The 14930-nt window shown below is 42.6% G+C and overlaps 1 protein-coding gene across 7 annotated transcripts in view; it reads right to left on the reverse strand.

Annotated features, from left to right (window-relative positions):
• The window catches only part of BRSK2 (BR serine/threonine kinase 2), a 163052-nt gene that overhangs the window by 14200 nt on the left and 133922 nt on the right, over positions 1-14930 (reverse strand). For all 7 annotated transcript variants that reach the window (XM_026076437.1, XM_026076434.1, XM_026076431.1 and 4 more), the window contains 3 exons: positions 11490-11613; positions 9201-9381; positions 7955-8044 (listed from right to left, as the gene is read on the reverse strand). In XM_026076437.1, coding sequence (XP_025932222.1) covers positions 7955-8044; positions 9201-9381; positions 11490-11613 — 395 coding nt within the window. The remainder of the gene's footprint in view (positions 1-7954; positions 8045-9200; positions 9382-11489; positions 11614-14930) is intronic.

A 14930-nucleotide genomic window follows, 5' to 3' on the forward strand; every position in this document is an offset into this window, starting at 1 on the left:
TATAGCTCCCACTGCCACAGCCTCTGAGTGCTTCTCACCCAGGTGCAGTAAGCAGAAGGAGCTCTATATGTAAAATTTAATGTAAAAAGGACTCGCCCTGCTGGACATCTCCATGCAGAACCTCCTGGCAAGCAGAATCTGCCATCAGGCAAGATTCCCTTGCATTTGGGATCTAAATCTTTGTGCCCATGAGTGCTGGGCAATGGGGAACACCCACAGGCTGTTGAGCAAGTGGATAGTAGTTAACGTACTTAGTTCAGTCTCAGATCTCTTCTTGCTTGGGCTCTCAATGAGCACTCATGTACCAAAGGCTTCTTGGAAACACACACACATAAGCTAAAATTTCTATCAGCTAGGGAGCTCTAGCTACTCTTCTATCTGCTGAAAAGTCAACAGGAGAGAGGCCAGGATCATTTCTCAGCATTCCTCCCCTTAAATACTGAGAAAAGTAATTTCAGAAAAAAAAAAAAGGTGGGGGAGGCTATGCCTGACTAAGCTATTTCCCCCAGTATTAACCCATGCTAGGAGAGCATGGATGTGTTTTCTGATGCAGCCAGGCCAATGCTGCAGAGATCACATGGGAGAGCATGGAGTAGAGAGGGCAGGTGCTTGGTCCAGTGACACTGGCCAGAGCATTTGAGGAGAACCTCTATGGTCTCCATCCTCAAGGTCAAAGGCAGGCTGGCAGAGGTGAAAGGGAGATGATACCCATGGAAGGTCTCTCAGAAAGGCATAAGACTTAAAGAAGGAGAGAGGGGAAAAAGGAAGGAGGTGAGGGAGAGGAGAGGATTCAAGATTTGGAACAAGGTGTCAGAGGTGTCAAAGAGGCCAAGAGTTTACTTATCTTTGAAATTCTTTAGCTATTCTGACTGAGTGAAGACAAATTAAGCTCCTAAAACACATTCCTCCCTGAAGATGCCTAAACAGGCTTAAGAATTGCCTACAGCTGCTGGATTGAGCCAACAATCAGAAGTCACAGTCACAAGTTTCTATCATTTTTTTCTTTGATAACCTGGAGAAGTTTGTTATTTGATGCCTTTTAGTAGTTCCTGTCCAGCCACATCTGGGTCAACTACACCTTGTTGTAATGCAACACAACACAGCTCTATGCTGGAAGAGCTCAGAGAATTCAGCTAATCATTAGCAGAACCTAAGCTTTGAGGGAGTGCAGAAAAACCCATAAAAGCCAGGAAAGTCTCAAATATGACTGAAAGATTCCTTCTAATTCCCATCTAAATCACTTGAAATCTTTCCCTCAAGTGTGTCAAAACTGACTGGCCACTCTGTCACTAGTCATCTGGAAACAAAAAAGGTGGTATTTGGATAATATCAGAATAGGTAAACATTGTGGTAATTTTACTAAGATTCTCCTGAAGTGGGTATTTCTATTTATTTGTGATTTTTTAATTTTAAAAAATCGAGTTAATACTTTAGTTACTTAAATTAATACTTCAGATGAATACTGTCTTTTTTCTAAATCATTTGCAGTCAGCACAGCTCTTTTTAGTATTTCATGTAAAGCTAATCGTATAACAAATCTAAATATATTAATCATGTGTGATTAGAATACAAACTGACAGATTTACAAATGAAAAAAGGATTGTAACACAGGCTTTTGGATAACTTAATATCTTGGGCCCTGTAATTCATTTTGTTCCTAAACTACTGCTTTTGCAGGTTATAGAATCGTTTTTGATGGATAGGGAAAAACATAAAAACTCTTTTGGAATTTAAGACCATGGAAAAATATCAAAGGCAGACTTAATAAAACCTCTAATTTTTCTTCCTTAAAACTGTTATGCAAACCTATAATTTGTATTCTCTATATTGCATGGCCAGTCCCAGGAAYTGCACAAGAATCTATTTTCATTTTTTATGTCTTCCCAATACATGATCAGGTGTTTTTTCCCCGCTCCTAAAGAATAGGAAAAATGAGCACACCAGAAACTGTAGCTCATATGACATCTGCTGAAAGACCAATAGAGTTAATATGCCTTCAGCCTCTCTCTTGTAATAATTACTTTAATACCTCATTTATTTCAATCATATTGTAACTTCTGTTCTAATAAATACTCTACATGATAAAATATTTTATAATTTTAAAGTAGAATTTTCATCCTTACTAGAAAGCCCCTTCGATTCTTGGCAGCCAGCTGCTGCTCATGGATAATAATTCATAACCCAGTGCCTGTAGGATCCAGATGTTATATGAGTAAGACCATAGTCCAAAGGCCTTTACCTGTCTGAGAAGCATTGATGTGTCATGTAGCTGCATTTTTCATGTGTGCTGTTTAATTTTTTAATTAAAGCACAGTGGCAGTGCTGGCTCTCAATCCTTCTGATGATAAATTAATTCCTTATTTCATAAAGATTGCTGGCACTCATTCATGCTTTGGATTTCACCAAGACTCTCTTATAAATGACACCCAGTTCAGTTCATTAACAGATAGCAAAATGCTTTGCTTAAAATAAGACCTTCCTGATCTGCACACGAGAAAGCCAACATGCTCTGAATCCACAAAAAAATTAAAAACTGCTAAATTTCCACTATTTTTTTTCCCTTATTTTCTTTAACTTCTGAGTTTCTATGCTTCCTAAATTGCACAATCAAACAGCCTGGTTTTTGATGCTCCTGATGTCTGTGAGACTATGACTTGTCCCAGTCCAGGAAATCTCACACAAGCAACTGCTCCTCTGAGACCGCCAGAAAGCACTGAGCATCTCCTGCCAGATGCTTATAGCTCCCAGTAAACACTTCCATCAAAGGAGATGATGTCAAGGGAGCCACCAGTTCCTCTGGTCCAAGGTAGTTACCATTTCCCCAGCCTTTGGGTGCTTATTTGAAATGCACTGTCCTATTAAAAATCTGGAGTGCTTGGATTTTTTTTTTTACATGCTTTACGTCAAGACTACTCAGTTAATTGCAATGTCGCCTGTTGAGTAATATTATTAAAACTGCTTAGCAAAAAAAAGTGCTCTACCAATCCAACCAGGCTTTGCACCACATCTTTTATAGGTGGGAACCGTGATAAGAAGATGAAGTGATTGCCCCAGACACTACAAGAATGGTAAGACACAAAGGATCTCCACAAGAATGCAGGGAATATAAACCTGGGACCTGGATGAGTCCCACCCAAAGCTGACTTGCAGTCCAAATCCAAACTCGCATTTGCATAGCCCTATATTGGGTCTGCAGCTGGAAGTTTACCTTTCAAAGCCCTTAATTTGCTACTTACTCTCTTTTTCTGTTCTGATGGTAAAATCCTTCACACATTTAGAGACTTTAAGTTTCTTATTAACTTTTTGTAGAGAATTAACCAACCTACAGCCCTTGTGAGCCATAAAGATGAACACCCAGATTGTACAGATCAATACTCCAGCAAAGCTTTCTGAGTCACACAAGCTTTTTTTTTTTATACATATGTACACCAGCACAGTAAGAGAGCTTAGGAGAATATACTGAAGATGCATGTCATCAGAAAGAATTTGTACTGCCCTATTTCGAAGGTGGATATGGTCTCTAAACACTTGCTTATGCTGATGAAAAGTATTTCCAGCTGCATCACTGAGAAACTCTAAACTTTGAGGTGCCAATGGTTAAAATCTGACACAAAGCAAAGAAATATAAAGAAGCAGAAAACCTATTACAGAGAAGTAAAAAAAAGCTATTTCAGTATTGCTGATTGCCCAGAACATGGGAAAACAGGAAAAATGGGGATATGCAGCACCCCACTCTCAAGACCAAGCATAAAGAGGCAAGAAAATACCAGAAAGATAAAAATTGATACCCTGAGAATAATCACTGATCGCTTTTGCATGTCCCCATTCACCAGCTGTTTCTATTACTCCTTTGYACAAAGGCACTGGAGGCAGACAGAGTATAATTTAATGGGAAGTGTACTGGGCTGAAACAAAGGCAAAGATCTGAGATTTCTCTTCCTCCACAGAGATCCTTTTGTCCCACCAAAGGGCAATTCTGCCCAGGGACTACCTAAGTATATATTCTGCATATGAGGCTCCTGGATGGAGCAATACATGGACAAGAGACAAGGCCGACTGCTTCTGTAGATAGGGTTCTTCCCCCTTGATCCAAGAAGCACTGTCTTTTCAGAGCCTCACTGAACATAATGGATTTTGTGATACTAGTATCAAGAACACATGGACAGGTCTTCTGGTTCAGATCAAAGGTCCAAATCATCCCATATTTAGTAGCCATACATGGACATCCAGGAGAGTAACAGCAGGCCAAACATATATGATGCTTCCCCCTAATACTACCTCACTCTCTGACCATTTTTAGGTCAGGGATTTGATGAGCCTGCTGTGGTTTCTCTCTTAAGCAATCCCCACAAAGATTTCTCTTGCAGGGAGCTGTCCACCTCCCTCTGAATATGGAAGTACTCATAGGAATATGAGTATGTAGAAGCTTCTTGCATCCACAACTGCTTCAGCAAGGAGTTCCACAGGTATTACCCACTACATGAAGAAACACCTTCCAATGATGGTTTAGTACTTGGCTTCCACGAGTTTCATGTAATGGCCTCTGGTTTTTAGCAGAAGAAACAATCAGTCCCTATGTACTTGTTCTATGCCAGTCATGAGTCTGTAGACCTGGTATTGCCTCAGCAGTTATACTATAGTAGATTTAATGACCTGAAGTATCAAGGGAGAAGGCTGATGTATTGTACTGAACTTGGGCAACTGGACAGTGGATTTTAAATGTATTAATTTAGCTTTTTGGATGGATTTCATTTATTTACACATTTATTCAGGAGAGGGTGGAAAGCTATTTTCCTGTTTCAGAGTATTTGAGAAAGAATAAGCACAGCCAGTCTTAGGAAGGGAAAATGGAAGTGAATGGAAGAATATCCATGGGAAAGGGAGATTACAGGGTGCTCAGGTGCACCATAAAAATACATCTGCCTAAATCAGGTATATATGTGTACACACACTCACATACACACACACGGATGCATGGACAACACAACTAGAAACACTGTTGTGAGCTGGAGGAGATGAGACAGAGGAAAGTGCGTTCTGAAACCCAGGCAAGCCAGCTTAGCGGGCTGGCATGCTGCACAACAGATCAAAGAGGGGCAGGAGAGAGAAAGACTGTCAGTGCCATGTGCTTACTAGGCCTTGCTATTCTGCTTTATACTGTTTATTGCATCTTCCCCTTCTGCAGTTCTCACTTTACATGCATGCTTTTTTCACAGATGGTTTTCATCATGCCACCTGTAATGGCACCTGAACTAAAAGGCAGGGGAGACACCTGCACAGTGGATATATCTGTGCACAATGAGCTAGGGAAATCTCCAGTGCCCTGGCAGTGGTACAGACAGGCCAGTATTGCTGGTCTGAATATCCTCAGAGCCAAGGAGGAGGGGACTCAAAGTGAACTGTCAGCCCTTTCTGTTGCTGCAGTGGACTTTGCCTACAGAGCATCCTTAAACCACGAACCTGAATAGGAACCCAACCACCACAATATCTGTGAAGTGTTCAGAGCTGGGAGCATGGGAGAAGAAGAGAAATGGAGAATTTGCCTTGTTTCTACACTGACAGAAAGTTGAGTAATCCCATGGCAATTTCTAGGAGGTCCTTGCGCAGACCTGGCCAGCTACAGCCACATAGCTGAGCACAGTGAGGAATGTGAACTCAGCTCTCTCGCTGTCCCCTTATTCCTGTATTTCCTCCTACCCTCTCACTACTGCTGGGGTATGTGAACCATTGGGCCTTCCTACTTTGACACACAGGTTCTCTCTTTGTTGGTAACGATCCCTTTTTTTCCTTCCTTTCTCTCTGTCCCTTGGACTCTGTTCCAAACTAAATTTTCTGAGTTGCACTACTTCTCTCTTTTTTCAAGAGACGCACACATCTTGCTGATCAGGACAGGTGATTACAGGATAGTTTGCTTCCTGGGTGTCTCAGGACCTGTCTTGCCTGGATAACTCCCTGGCCCAGGGAATTCTCATTTTTAAGTTTCAAGAGATCATTCATTTTGGTTTTGCTCCATGTGGAGTTATTCTTCCCTCCTTGACTTTAAAGATCAAGCTGGTTTTCCCTTGCTAGAATGACATACTCTAGTGCAGCTTTAGGCAGCAGGAAGAGATTCGGCATCTATAATATGATTTCTCCTTTCCAGAGCCAGAGCAAAACTGTATGTCAGATACATTTCTCACAGCACAGTTGGCCCTAATCATCTCCCCGAACCTCCGAGTTAGATGAATGATTTTTATTCCTGCCATCATATGAGTTTCCTATGTGCATTACATGTCTGTGTGCAACAGGGTCCAAGTCTTTCTAGCTGGCCTCAGTAGCTAGCCCATGCTAGGGTGATGATAATAAGACAGCTCACAATTTTATTTAAAACAATTTTATCCTCAGCAGAGGGTAAGGGCACATTTCTTTCCCTAAGAGACAAGGATTGTGTAAACACAGCAGGGGTAATACAAACTATACCCAAAAGATGCTCTTCTCGCTCCCACTGGGCCTCAGGATTTCCCAAGAGGAAGGGCTGGCAGAAAACTGGCCGCTTCCTTGAGTTCAATTTAATTTCAGAAGTCCAGACCTGGACTGAACTGAAAACCTGAATTGACCCTAGTTCTAATATTCTCACTTTTCCTGTTCCTTAACAGARTAACCCATGTGCTGGATACCCTTGCAATCCAGCATGCAGAAGGTCAGGCAGTGCTGGAGGGCAAAAGCAAAGTGGAAATTAATCTTTCCTGAGCTGAGTGTAGTTTTCTGTCATGTAGTGAGCACACACTATTCTAGATGGAGTTATTTTATCTTCAGCTGTTAAACCACACTGTTAGACCAGAAGCCTGTAACCCATATGTGCAATGAGCCAAGGAGATCCAGCATTTAACTGCAGGATGCCATACCTGCTTCCTTCTCCTACTATTGTCTGTGGCTGGTTCACACAAAGGTTAAGCACAGAATTTGACTCTTATGTATATTTAGTTACCACCTTTTCAGCATCATGCAATGAGAAAATTCTTCCCACTCCTCCTGCCTCTTTATCTTCTTCCTGCAGCCTCCACCCTCTGTCCTGCTCATATTTCTTCCCTGTATTTGTACCTTTGTACCTTTTTTCTGCTTCTCCAGATTTTTTTCCTTCCTTGAAGCACTCCCAATAGCTAAGCATCCTTATGATTTCAATTCTCACCTTTTCCATTGTTTTGTTCTCTTAAAGGATAGAAGAGTTAATTCTGATTTTTTTTTTTTTTAGTGCCACCACTAGTTTTCAGAGTGAACATTTGCTACACAATGGTGGAATGAGACCAGTTTCTTTGTTACCATTTCAGGCTGCCTGCAGATTCAGATTGATGCCATTGCGCAGGGCCACACTTGTAAGTCTTTCTTTACAACCATGAGGAATAGAAATTTACATTAAAAAAAGATAAAGTATAGCTTCTGCAGAACCTTAGTATATGATTTGTGCTACCACAGTAATTGGGCCAAGAATTTGACCACAATACTGGAAACTATTAGCCACCTTCTGACCATCTGAAAATGCTGCTGTTAATGGCTTGTTAAAAGTAGCTCTCAACTTTGTTCTGGGAGCCTCTGAAGTTAGAGGTTTCTACAGCACGCCTGAAAGGTTCGGAAATCAGATATCTTCTAGAGTGTGTCCCTGTTCTGGGAGATTTTGGAGCCGGAGAAAATCTGGAAGAACTACTGATGATGCAGCCTTTGATGGAGAAGTGGGCAAATGGCTCTTTGGGCGGGAGGAGGGGAGAAGCTGTTCACTTGGGGAATGCATTGGGAGCACTGGAGTGGGGATGAGACAGGGAGGAGTGGGGGGGGGTGCGGGGAGTTACTGTTCTGTCTGAATGGAGCTAGTTTCTTGCTGTAATCAGAGGGATGACCTCCCTCAGCCTCCTGGTACTGAGAGGCACTTCACCTTCCTGTCCCTGCTGAAGCAAGGTGCTCAACAGTAGAAACTACTTACCTGATAACTGCTGCACCGAAGGCTGGTCATGTGTGCTTAACAACTGTGCCTGAATGGTTTCTACTACCCTCTTAAAACGACGGCTTGGACCTGTGAGGAGAGAAGAGGCACAGATGGCTGTGAGAGGAGTGGGAGCTGCAACCCCAAACAACACGGGCCAGAGGGGATTTCCTTTCAATCTTCTCCCCGTTAGGGTACTGACAGCATGCCTGTGCTCCAGCTGAAGGGTACAGCTGTGAGGTACTATTATTCAGCTGCCACGTTATTAGGGACTGCGGCGTGCTGGACTGAACAGGAGGAAGGATGGCTTCCTGGCTACTTTCGTAAAGACGGAAAGGGTTTTTTCTTTTTTTTTTTTTAACATTTCCCTCCAAAACCTTCTCCAAGCCCACCTGAGAGTGAGGGCAATTCCCTCTAAATGGTGGAGATAACAATCCCATTCATCAGTGGTTCTAATAAGGCTGGCTGGATGCAGTGTCCTCTTGCCACAGTCAGGGCTGTCTCACTGAGCAGTGCTCTAACAGCCTAAAGCGACCTGCACAATATCCACGCAGCCTTAGCGCTGCTGGGCTCCTCCTTTACACGACAGCCAGCCTGAGGGCCGGAGAACATATGACAGGAAAGCAAAATCAACTGTCCATTTCCTAAAGACAGAGGAGATGGTTGCATTCCTGTGGCATCAGTCTGGCTGAGGGCCTGTTGATCCTCAGTATTGGATTGCCTGGAGGTAGGGAATTACTCACTGCCTTCCATGACGGGTGGGTTGTGAGGAGGAGGAAAAGAGTAGGAGAAGAGAAGCAATGGAATGGAAGCCAGGTTGGTTGAAAGGAGTGAGACATACGGACAACTTCCAGGCTCTCCACTGATTTCAGCTGTCCACCTTAACCCCAGTGTGTCATATGGCCAGCCAGGAAAAAGGGTGCTTGCAAGTTTCTTTAAGAAAGGAGAAACTAGTGGCCTCACAGTGCCCAGCTGAGACACTGACAGCTTTGACTGAAACAAGGAGGCAGGACAGGGAGGGTATTTCAAATCTGATGCACAGAGCAGGAACTTTAGTACTAATCATGGTAGTGGCAACTTCAGCTCTCTGGGAATCTTGTTCCCCATGTCCTCCTCTTTCCAACTGTCTGAATCTTCCCCTAAGGTCAAGATAGATTACTTCCCCTGGGTGAGCTCTCTTTACTGGCCTCTGTACCAGCAAGGACAAAGGCAAAAAGCACCCACGTTACAGTTTTGCTGCGGTTACCTGATAAGAGTGTGAAAGTGACAGAATAGATCCCGTTCTCCTTCTGCGCCTCTCCCCCTTCTGTGTACGTTATGTCCACCTGGAACTTCACTGGCTTCTGGAAGACAGCAGGACCTCCTGTGGACTTATATTCTGCACGGAAGCTTGTCTGTGAGATGACACTGTGACTGAGGCTTGGAATCTGAAATAGGTGGGGAAAAGGAGATGGTAGGACTAAAGCACAAAGGGAACAAAATTGCAGCATTCAATTTAGAACAATTAGTTGCATATTTCCAGAGCCAGTAAGATTTGCTGCTTCTGGGCTTGAACTTCTAAAGTACAGAGTATTCTTGTGCAATCAGTAAGAGTGCAGGCTGCATGGCACCACACAAAAATGCCCACTTCCTACATGACTGAACTAAATTTAAAGGTTGAATATTGATGGAATACCCAGCATGCATATAAATTCCACATGTTGCACAACTGCATACACTCAGTTTTTCTTTTCCTATCCACTTATCAGTTTCAAGAAATGCCTTTTGCTGAGTGAGAGCTGGTATTAATGCTAGAAAAGTCAGTGGTATGTAAGACTGGATATAACGAAAACCTTTTTCACCATGAGGACAGTCAGACATTGGAATGGGTTGCCCAGAAAGGTTATGCAGCCTCCGTCCTGGAGGCTTTCAAGACCTGACTGGGGAAAGCCCTGAGCAACCTGGTGTGCTCTCATAGCTGATCCTGTCTTGAGCAGGAGACATCCTGAAGTCCTTTCCAGCTTGAATTGTTTGGTGATTCTGTGATATCAATGAGACACCAGTACAAAGAGTAGACATGTACACAAGTGTCTGGGATGTCCACAGGGACAGCATGCCTGCAAATTACTTACCCAAACCACAATTCTTATCAATATATAAAAGAACCTTGAGCAGCTTTCTGGTATCCTCCAATATCTGTGTCTTCAGACCTGCAGCAAAATTTCATAACTGCCCAATTTTCAAGCACTCATCATTCGCAGTTCCTGCCAGAATTTAACATACCCTCACTTTCTATTTATTGATTCATAAAGGACCAGTTTTTYAAAGATCCCCCAAATCCATTGGAAATCTGGCCCCTTAACTGAGGAAAAATGAGAGATGAGTTCTTTGAAAAGCTGACATTAAGGACTCATTTATCAGGCTGCGACAAAACATTTAATTTTGAAGCTGGCTTAAGAGATGAGTCGTAGGGTCTGCACAGAAATCACCATGGCACACGCCACCCCGCACACGTGGGGTGTGTACAGAATCACTGATACAGACAGTAGTGCACACCATTGCACAATACAAACCCACCAGCATAGCTGAAGGCACAGAACTGGTACAGTAATGTGCATGTTTCAAAACAATCCAAGATGGACTGGTTTGAAACTCACCACGGATCACCAGTGGGCGATGAATGCTATTATACTGTACTTGTTCTTTGTATGTCTGCACTGTGTATGAACAGTTAAAAGGATCATGACACTTTTTTTGGAAGAAATTCATTGCAGCATCATAAAGACTAAAAAGGAGTGCCATTTTTTGTACAAAACAATATCAATTTAACAAATTACATAAAAAGTTAAGTCTCCTTCTCTTAACTCCATTGAAGAAAAATATCAATAACTATGTTTCCAACTCCCTTGAACTGAAAAAACTTTCAAATTAGCTTTACTGTGCTGACTTTTTCTTCACTGATACCCATCTAGAAAGATGGGTGAAAATAAGGACTCCATCTAGGAAAACACAGGACATTTCCCTCTGCTCACACAGCAGACAGTCCTGGATTGTAAATAAACAGCATCTGCAACAACTGATACTCCGGTCACAATAGGAAATTACTCCTCTATCTGCCATAAAGCATAGAAGAGGAGATTTAAAGTAAAAAATGAAGATGTGAGACAGGTTTTTGTGTCTGATAAAAGTGGTGGAGGGCATAGCCAGCAGAGGGAGACTCAATCTGATGCCCAGAAGGTGATTAGAAAGCGTGACAAAGCAGCAAGTCACTGTCTTGATACCACACTGGCAGTGTGAGCTCTAACTGCACTGATATTCCAAGCACCGGCAAACCTGGGGACCCTGCCAAGAAAGGTGAAATCTTTTCTCATTTTAGAGAATATTATCTACATTTAGAAATTCAGGCAGAGTCCAGTGGAGGCCTGAATCAACATGCTACATAAATTAAATGTTTGAAGGAGCAGAGATTCTGACAAGTAGAATACGGCACAAGAAGTCCTGGAGCTGACCAGTGAGCAATGCCACCAGTTCAGAGCATGCCTTTGAACCRACTTACCGAGAGGAAAGCGTGGACAATATCAGCCTTAATGGAGCTTAGTGGTTTGTCCTTAATGACCACAAAAATCTGTTCTTCTTTCTCCAGGTTGATGAAGTTACCAAACCAGGATTTTTTGGCAAGCCTGACATGATGAAAAGAAAGAGATGGTTTAGAATATTGAGTACTATTTCTTACACACCTCTCACAAGGAAAGAATACACAAAACTGCACGAAGAAGTATTGATAACACTCCAGATGTGACACTACTACAGTAGGTGGCTCACAGTCCGAGAACATCCTATTCACTTAGTGAAAACTGTTGAAATGATGGCCCAGAGAGTGTTACTTTGGCAGCATGTGTGACAGGTAATGATAACTCTTCTGACTGAGCCAATATACTAATTAATACTGCATATATAAAGTGCATATAAATCTGCGGACACATTTCTGAGATCTCTCCAGCAATCTCTCCATTTCTCGTGACACCACTTGGGTGCTGGTAACACAGGGATCTAAGTTCCTTCCTGCCCAATTTCAACCCCTTTGGTCTTCTAGGGCTTGGAAAGTTCTTTTTCTGAAGGTGTCTTCCTGGGTTAACAGTACAATCATGCTAATCTTCATCTTTTAAGCAAGCTCYGGCTTTCACTGGACCTCCAATCTGTCAGTGAGTGAAATCTAGTCCTACGCAGAAGGCCAGGACAAAAATTGTGCATTACGTTAGTTCCATTCAGGGTGTCTAAACAATGCATGAACTCTGGCCTTCCTACATAGAAATGAATTTCCAGTACTAAGAGAGAAGATATCAACACAATACAAAACACACTTCAGGCTTTCCAGTGACAGCAATCCAACCCCACATTTCCTTTCAGCATCAGATGGTGGTTTCATCAAAAAATGAAATTGCTTCATTTTTTCCACACTGATAGTATCAGCAATCCACTTTGTAGTGGATAGTATCCACTATCCACTTTGTTGAGGTTCACTTTTAAGTTAAACAGGCTAAAGGAAAAACGCAGGGAGACATGTATGTTATTGAGGGAAACTACTCCAAACTTGAGAGAGCACCTCTGAGAGGTGTGCTTTTGAGGGAAGAGAAGATGCTGTCAGCTATGAGATACAGCCACAGATCTGCTGGACCAAGCTAAGCCCAGGGAAAATTCCACTGAAATCAGCCATGCTCTAGCAGGGAGGAATTTAGCATGAAAAAGTCGGAGATGAAAAGACCTGCCACCAAGCGAATGCAGATTTTTTTCTCTGTAGGATATTTTCTAATCCCGTGACAAGTCCAGTTTGCATTATGCCAAGCAATAGGCTTTCACTTGTTTTGGGGAACATTACCACTCAACAGAAGAAGACATCCTACAGTCCATGTTTCTCCAGAAAAGGAAAGCCATCTGCAAAAAGGATCTGCACCGGCTTTCCAGCAAAGCAACGAACAGCTGGAGAGAATTATTAGCAGATTCGCTTTCCAGGCAAAGACTCAGACTGAGGCAGAATGAGAAAGGGCAGAGACTAGGAGACAGAGCAACAAACTGGGAAACTAATTTGAAGTCTTGGCCTTTGGGATAAAGAACAAAGTTTGATCTCAGAGAAGTCCAGTAATTTGCACTCATTCCCTATTCCAGAGTGCTCCATGAATCCCAGCACTGTCATCTCATTGCCCATTTAATCCACACAGTGGAAGCACCAGAACCAGAAGACAGCTCAGTTGTGCAAATAATCATTCATTTACACCTACTGCAGGCAATCAAAAACAAGAGCGCAAAAAGATTCACTTGCAATTTGGTAAATCACTGCCCCCCACTCAATTAAAGTGGGCTGGAAAACCATAACTCCCTAAAATATTCATAGGCAACTGTAACTAAGCCAGTGAGCCAAAGATTAGCATAGGGACCAGTAAAGAGAAAGGACCTCTCCTTTAAATGGGTCGTTAAGGAGCCAGGGTTAGAGTGTGAAAGGAAATTACACACTAATTAGCTCATGTGTCTCACACGCACCATAACAACTCCGCAAGCCCCTGGAGAGCTGGGGCAATAGCTCCCTGCATGTAAAGGGCTTATGCTCATTAGKAAATTTGCACCTGTCTATCTATATAAAACGTCTGGTTGTCTTAGGCTTGTATCTATCATCTGAACAGAGGTTGGCTATACGGACTCTAGGGGCCCAGCATATGTCATGCATACTCCTTGGAAGCCGGGCTTGGAAAAGTCCAAATATTTAATTTCAGGTCTGCCATCTTAAAATACTGTTTTTCATTTTTGTATTAATGATGCTGTGGGCCCCTTGTTTATAGGTCTCTTAATGAGTGCAGGTTAAAAGGGCCTCCCAAAATGGAGATGTTTTCTCCTATTCAGCTTGCAAACTTGGCCTGGAATCTCCAGAGTCCAGCTGGGCTCTTTTCTTTTGCCARGTTATCACCAGTAAGGCAGACTTGGGAAGATTCACTGGTAGCCTGCGCTAGAATCCTCCTTGTAAAACACTGGGATTCAGTAAATAATTTTGCTGGTGTGGCACAAGATGGAATAGACTCCAGTGGCCCCTCCTGTTTCTGGAATGAACAAAATCAGGACACAGCACACGTGCACTGGCTCTTCTCTCTCAAATCAGCAGAACTAGTTGTGCCTATACACGCAGGGAATGTGCCAACTGAAGAGGAAGGTGCAGCTTCAGAGTAAAACTACACAGTGAAGGCTTCCTTCCTCTTATGGGGTGCTACATGCTATCATCTCAGGTTGAAACTGGTATGAATCAAGGAGCCTCAGCACCCTGAATAAGGTGCTCTAGCACCTCACAGTATCAGGCTGTAAGCAGTAAAAAAGGTAGTTGCATTAACACTCTTCTCTTGTCATGGCAAGTCTCCTAAGAGGGAGAGAGGTAGGAGGTGTGTGTGGGAGGAGGGGTACATAGACTACTCTAGGGAATCCAATCAGGTGTCCAATTCATGAATAAAAATTAGTATGAAAATGGAAGCTAGTGTTTTATCACTTTACACTGAATTTCTCACTGCTATAATGTTGTTCCATCTCATACTTTTGGAGTGTCTGTCTGCAGGGCCTTCTGGAGAGCCTCACTGCCTTCCCTATCTGTCACTGAGCTCATGGACCTTAACTCCTGAAGTTTTCCTGCTTGGCATAAATAATAGCATTTCTACTCAAGCAAATGGAGCTTCGCTGCTTTAAAGCAGCTGGAGATATGTCTCTTTAAATGTCATCCCTAACACATTCACTAGGACTTTTCAAAAGAGAAAGAATAGCGTCACCCAGATGTGTTGAAGTGTATTACCTAATCATCAAGATTGTTAAATGAATGGCAGTCATTAAAAAATGCTGTAACAGAGCAAGCACGTGTATTTTTATCACTTAGCCCACGAGGTCAATAGAGCTCTTGATAAGGATATCTTATTTCTTACAAAAAAAAAGAAAATCCCCCCAAAACAAGATATGTGGACGTGGGCACTGA

Source organism: Apteryx rowi, unplaced genomic scaffold (genome assembly GCF_003343035.1).
Source record: "Apteryx rowi isolate R43461 unplaced genomic scaffold, aptRow1 scaffold_430, whole genome shotgun sequence".
Taxonomy (NCBI): Eukaryota; Metazoa; Chordata; class Aves; order Apterygiformes; family Apterygidae; genus Apteryx; species Apteryx rowi.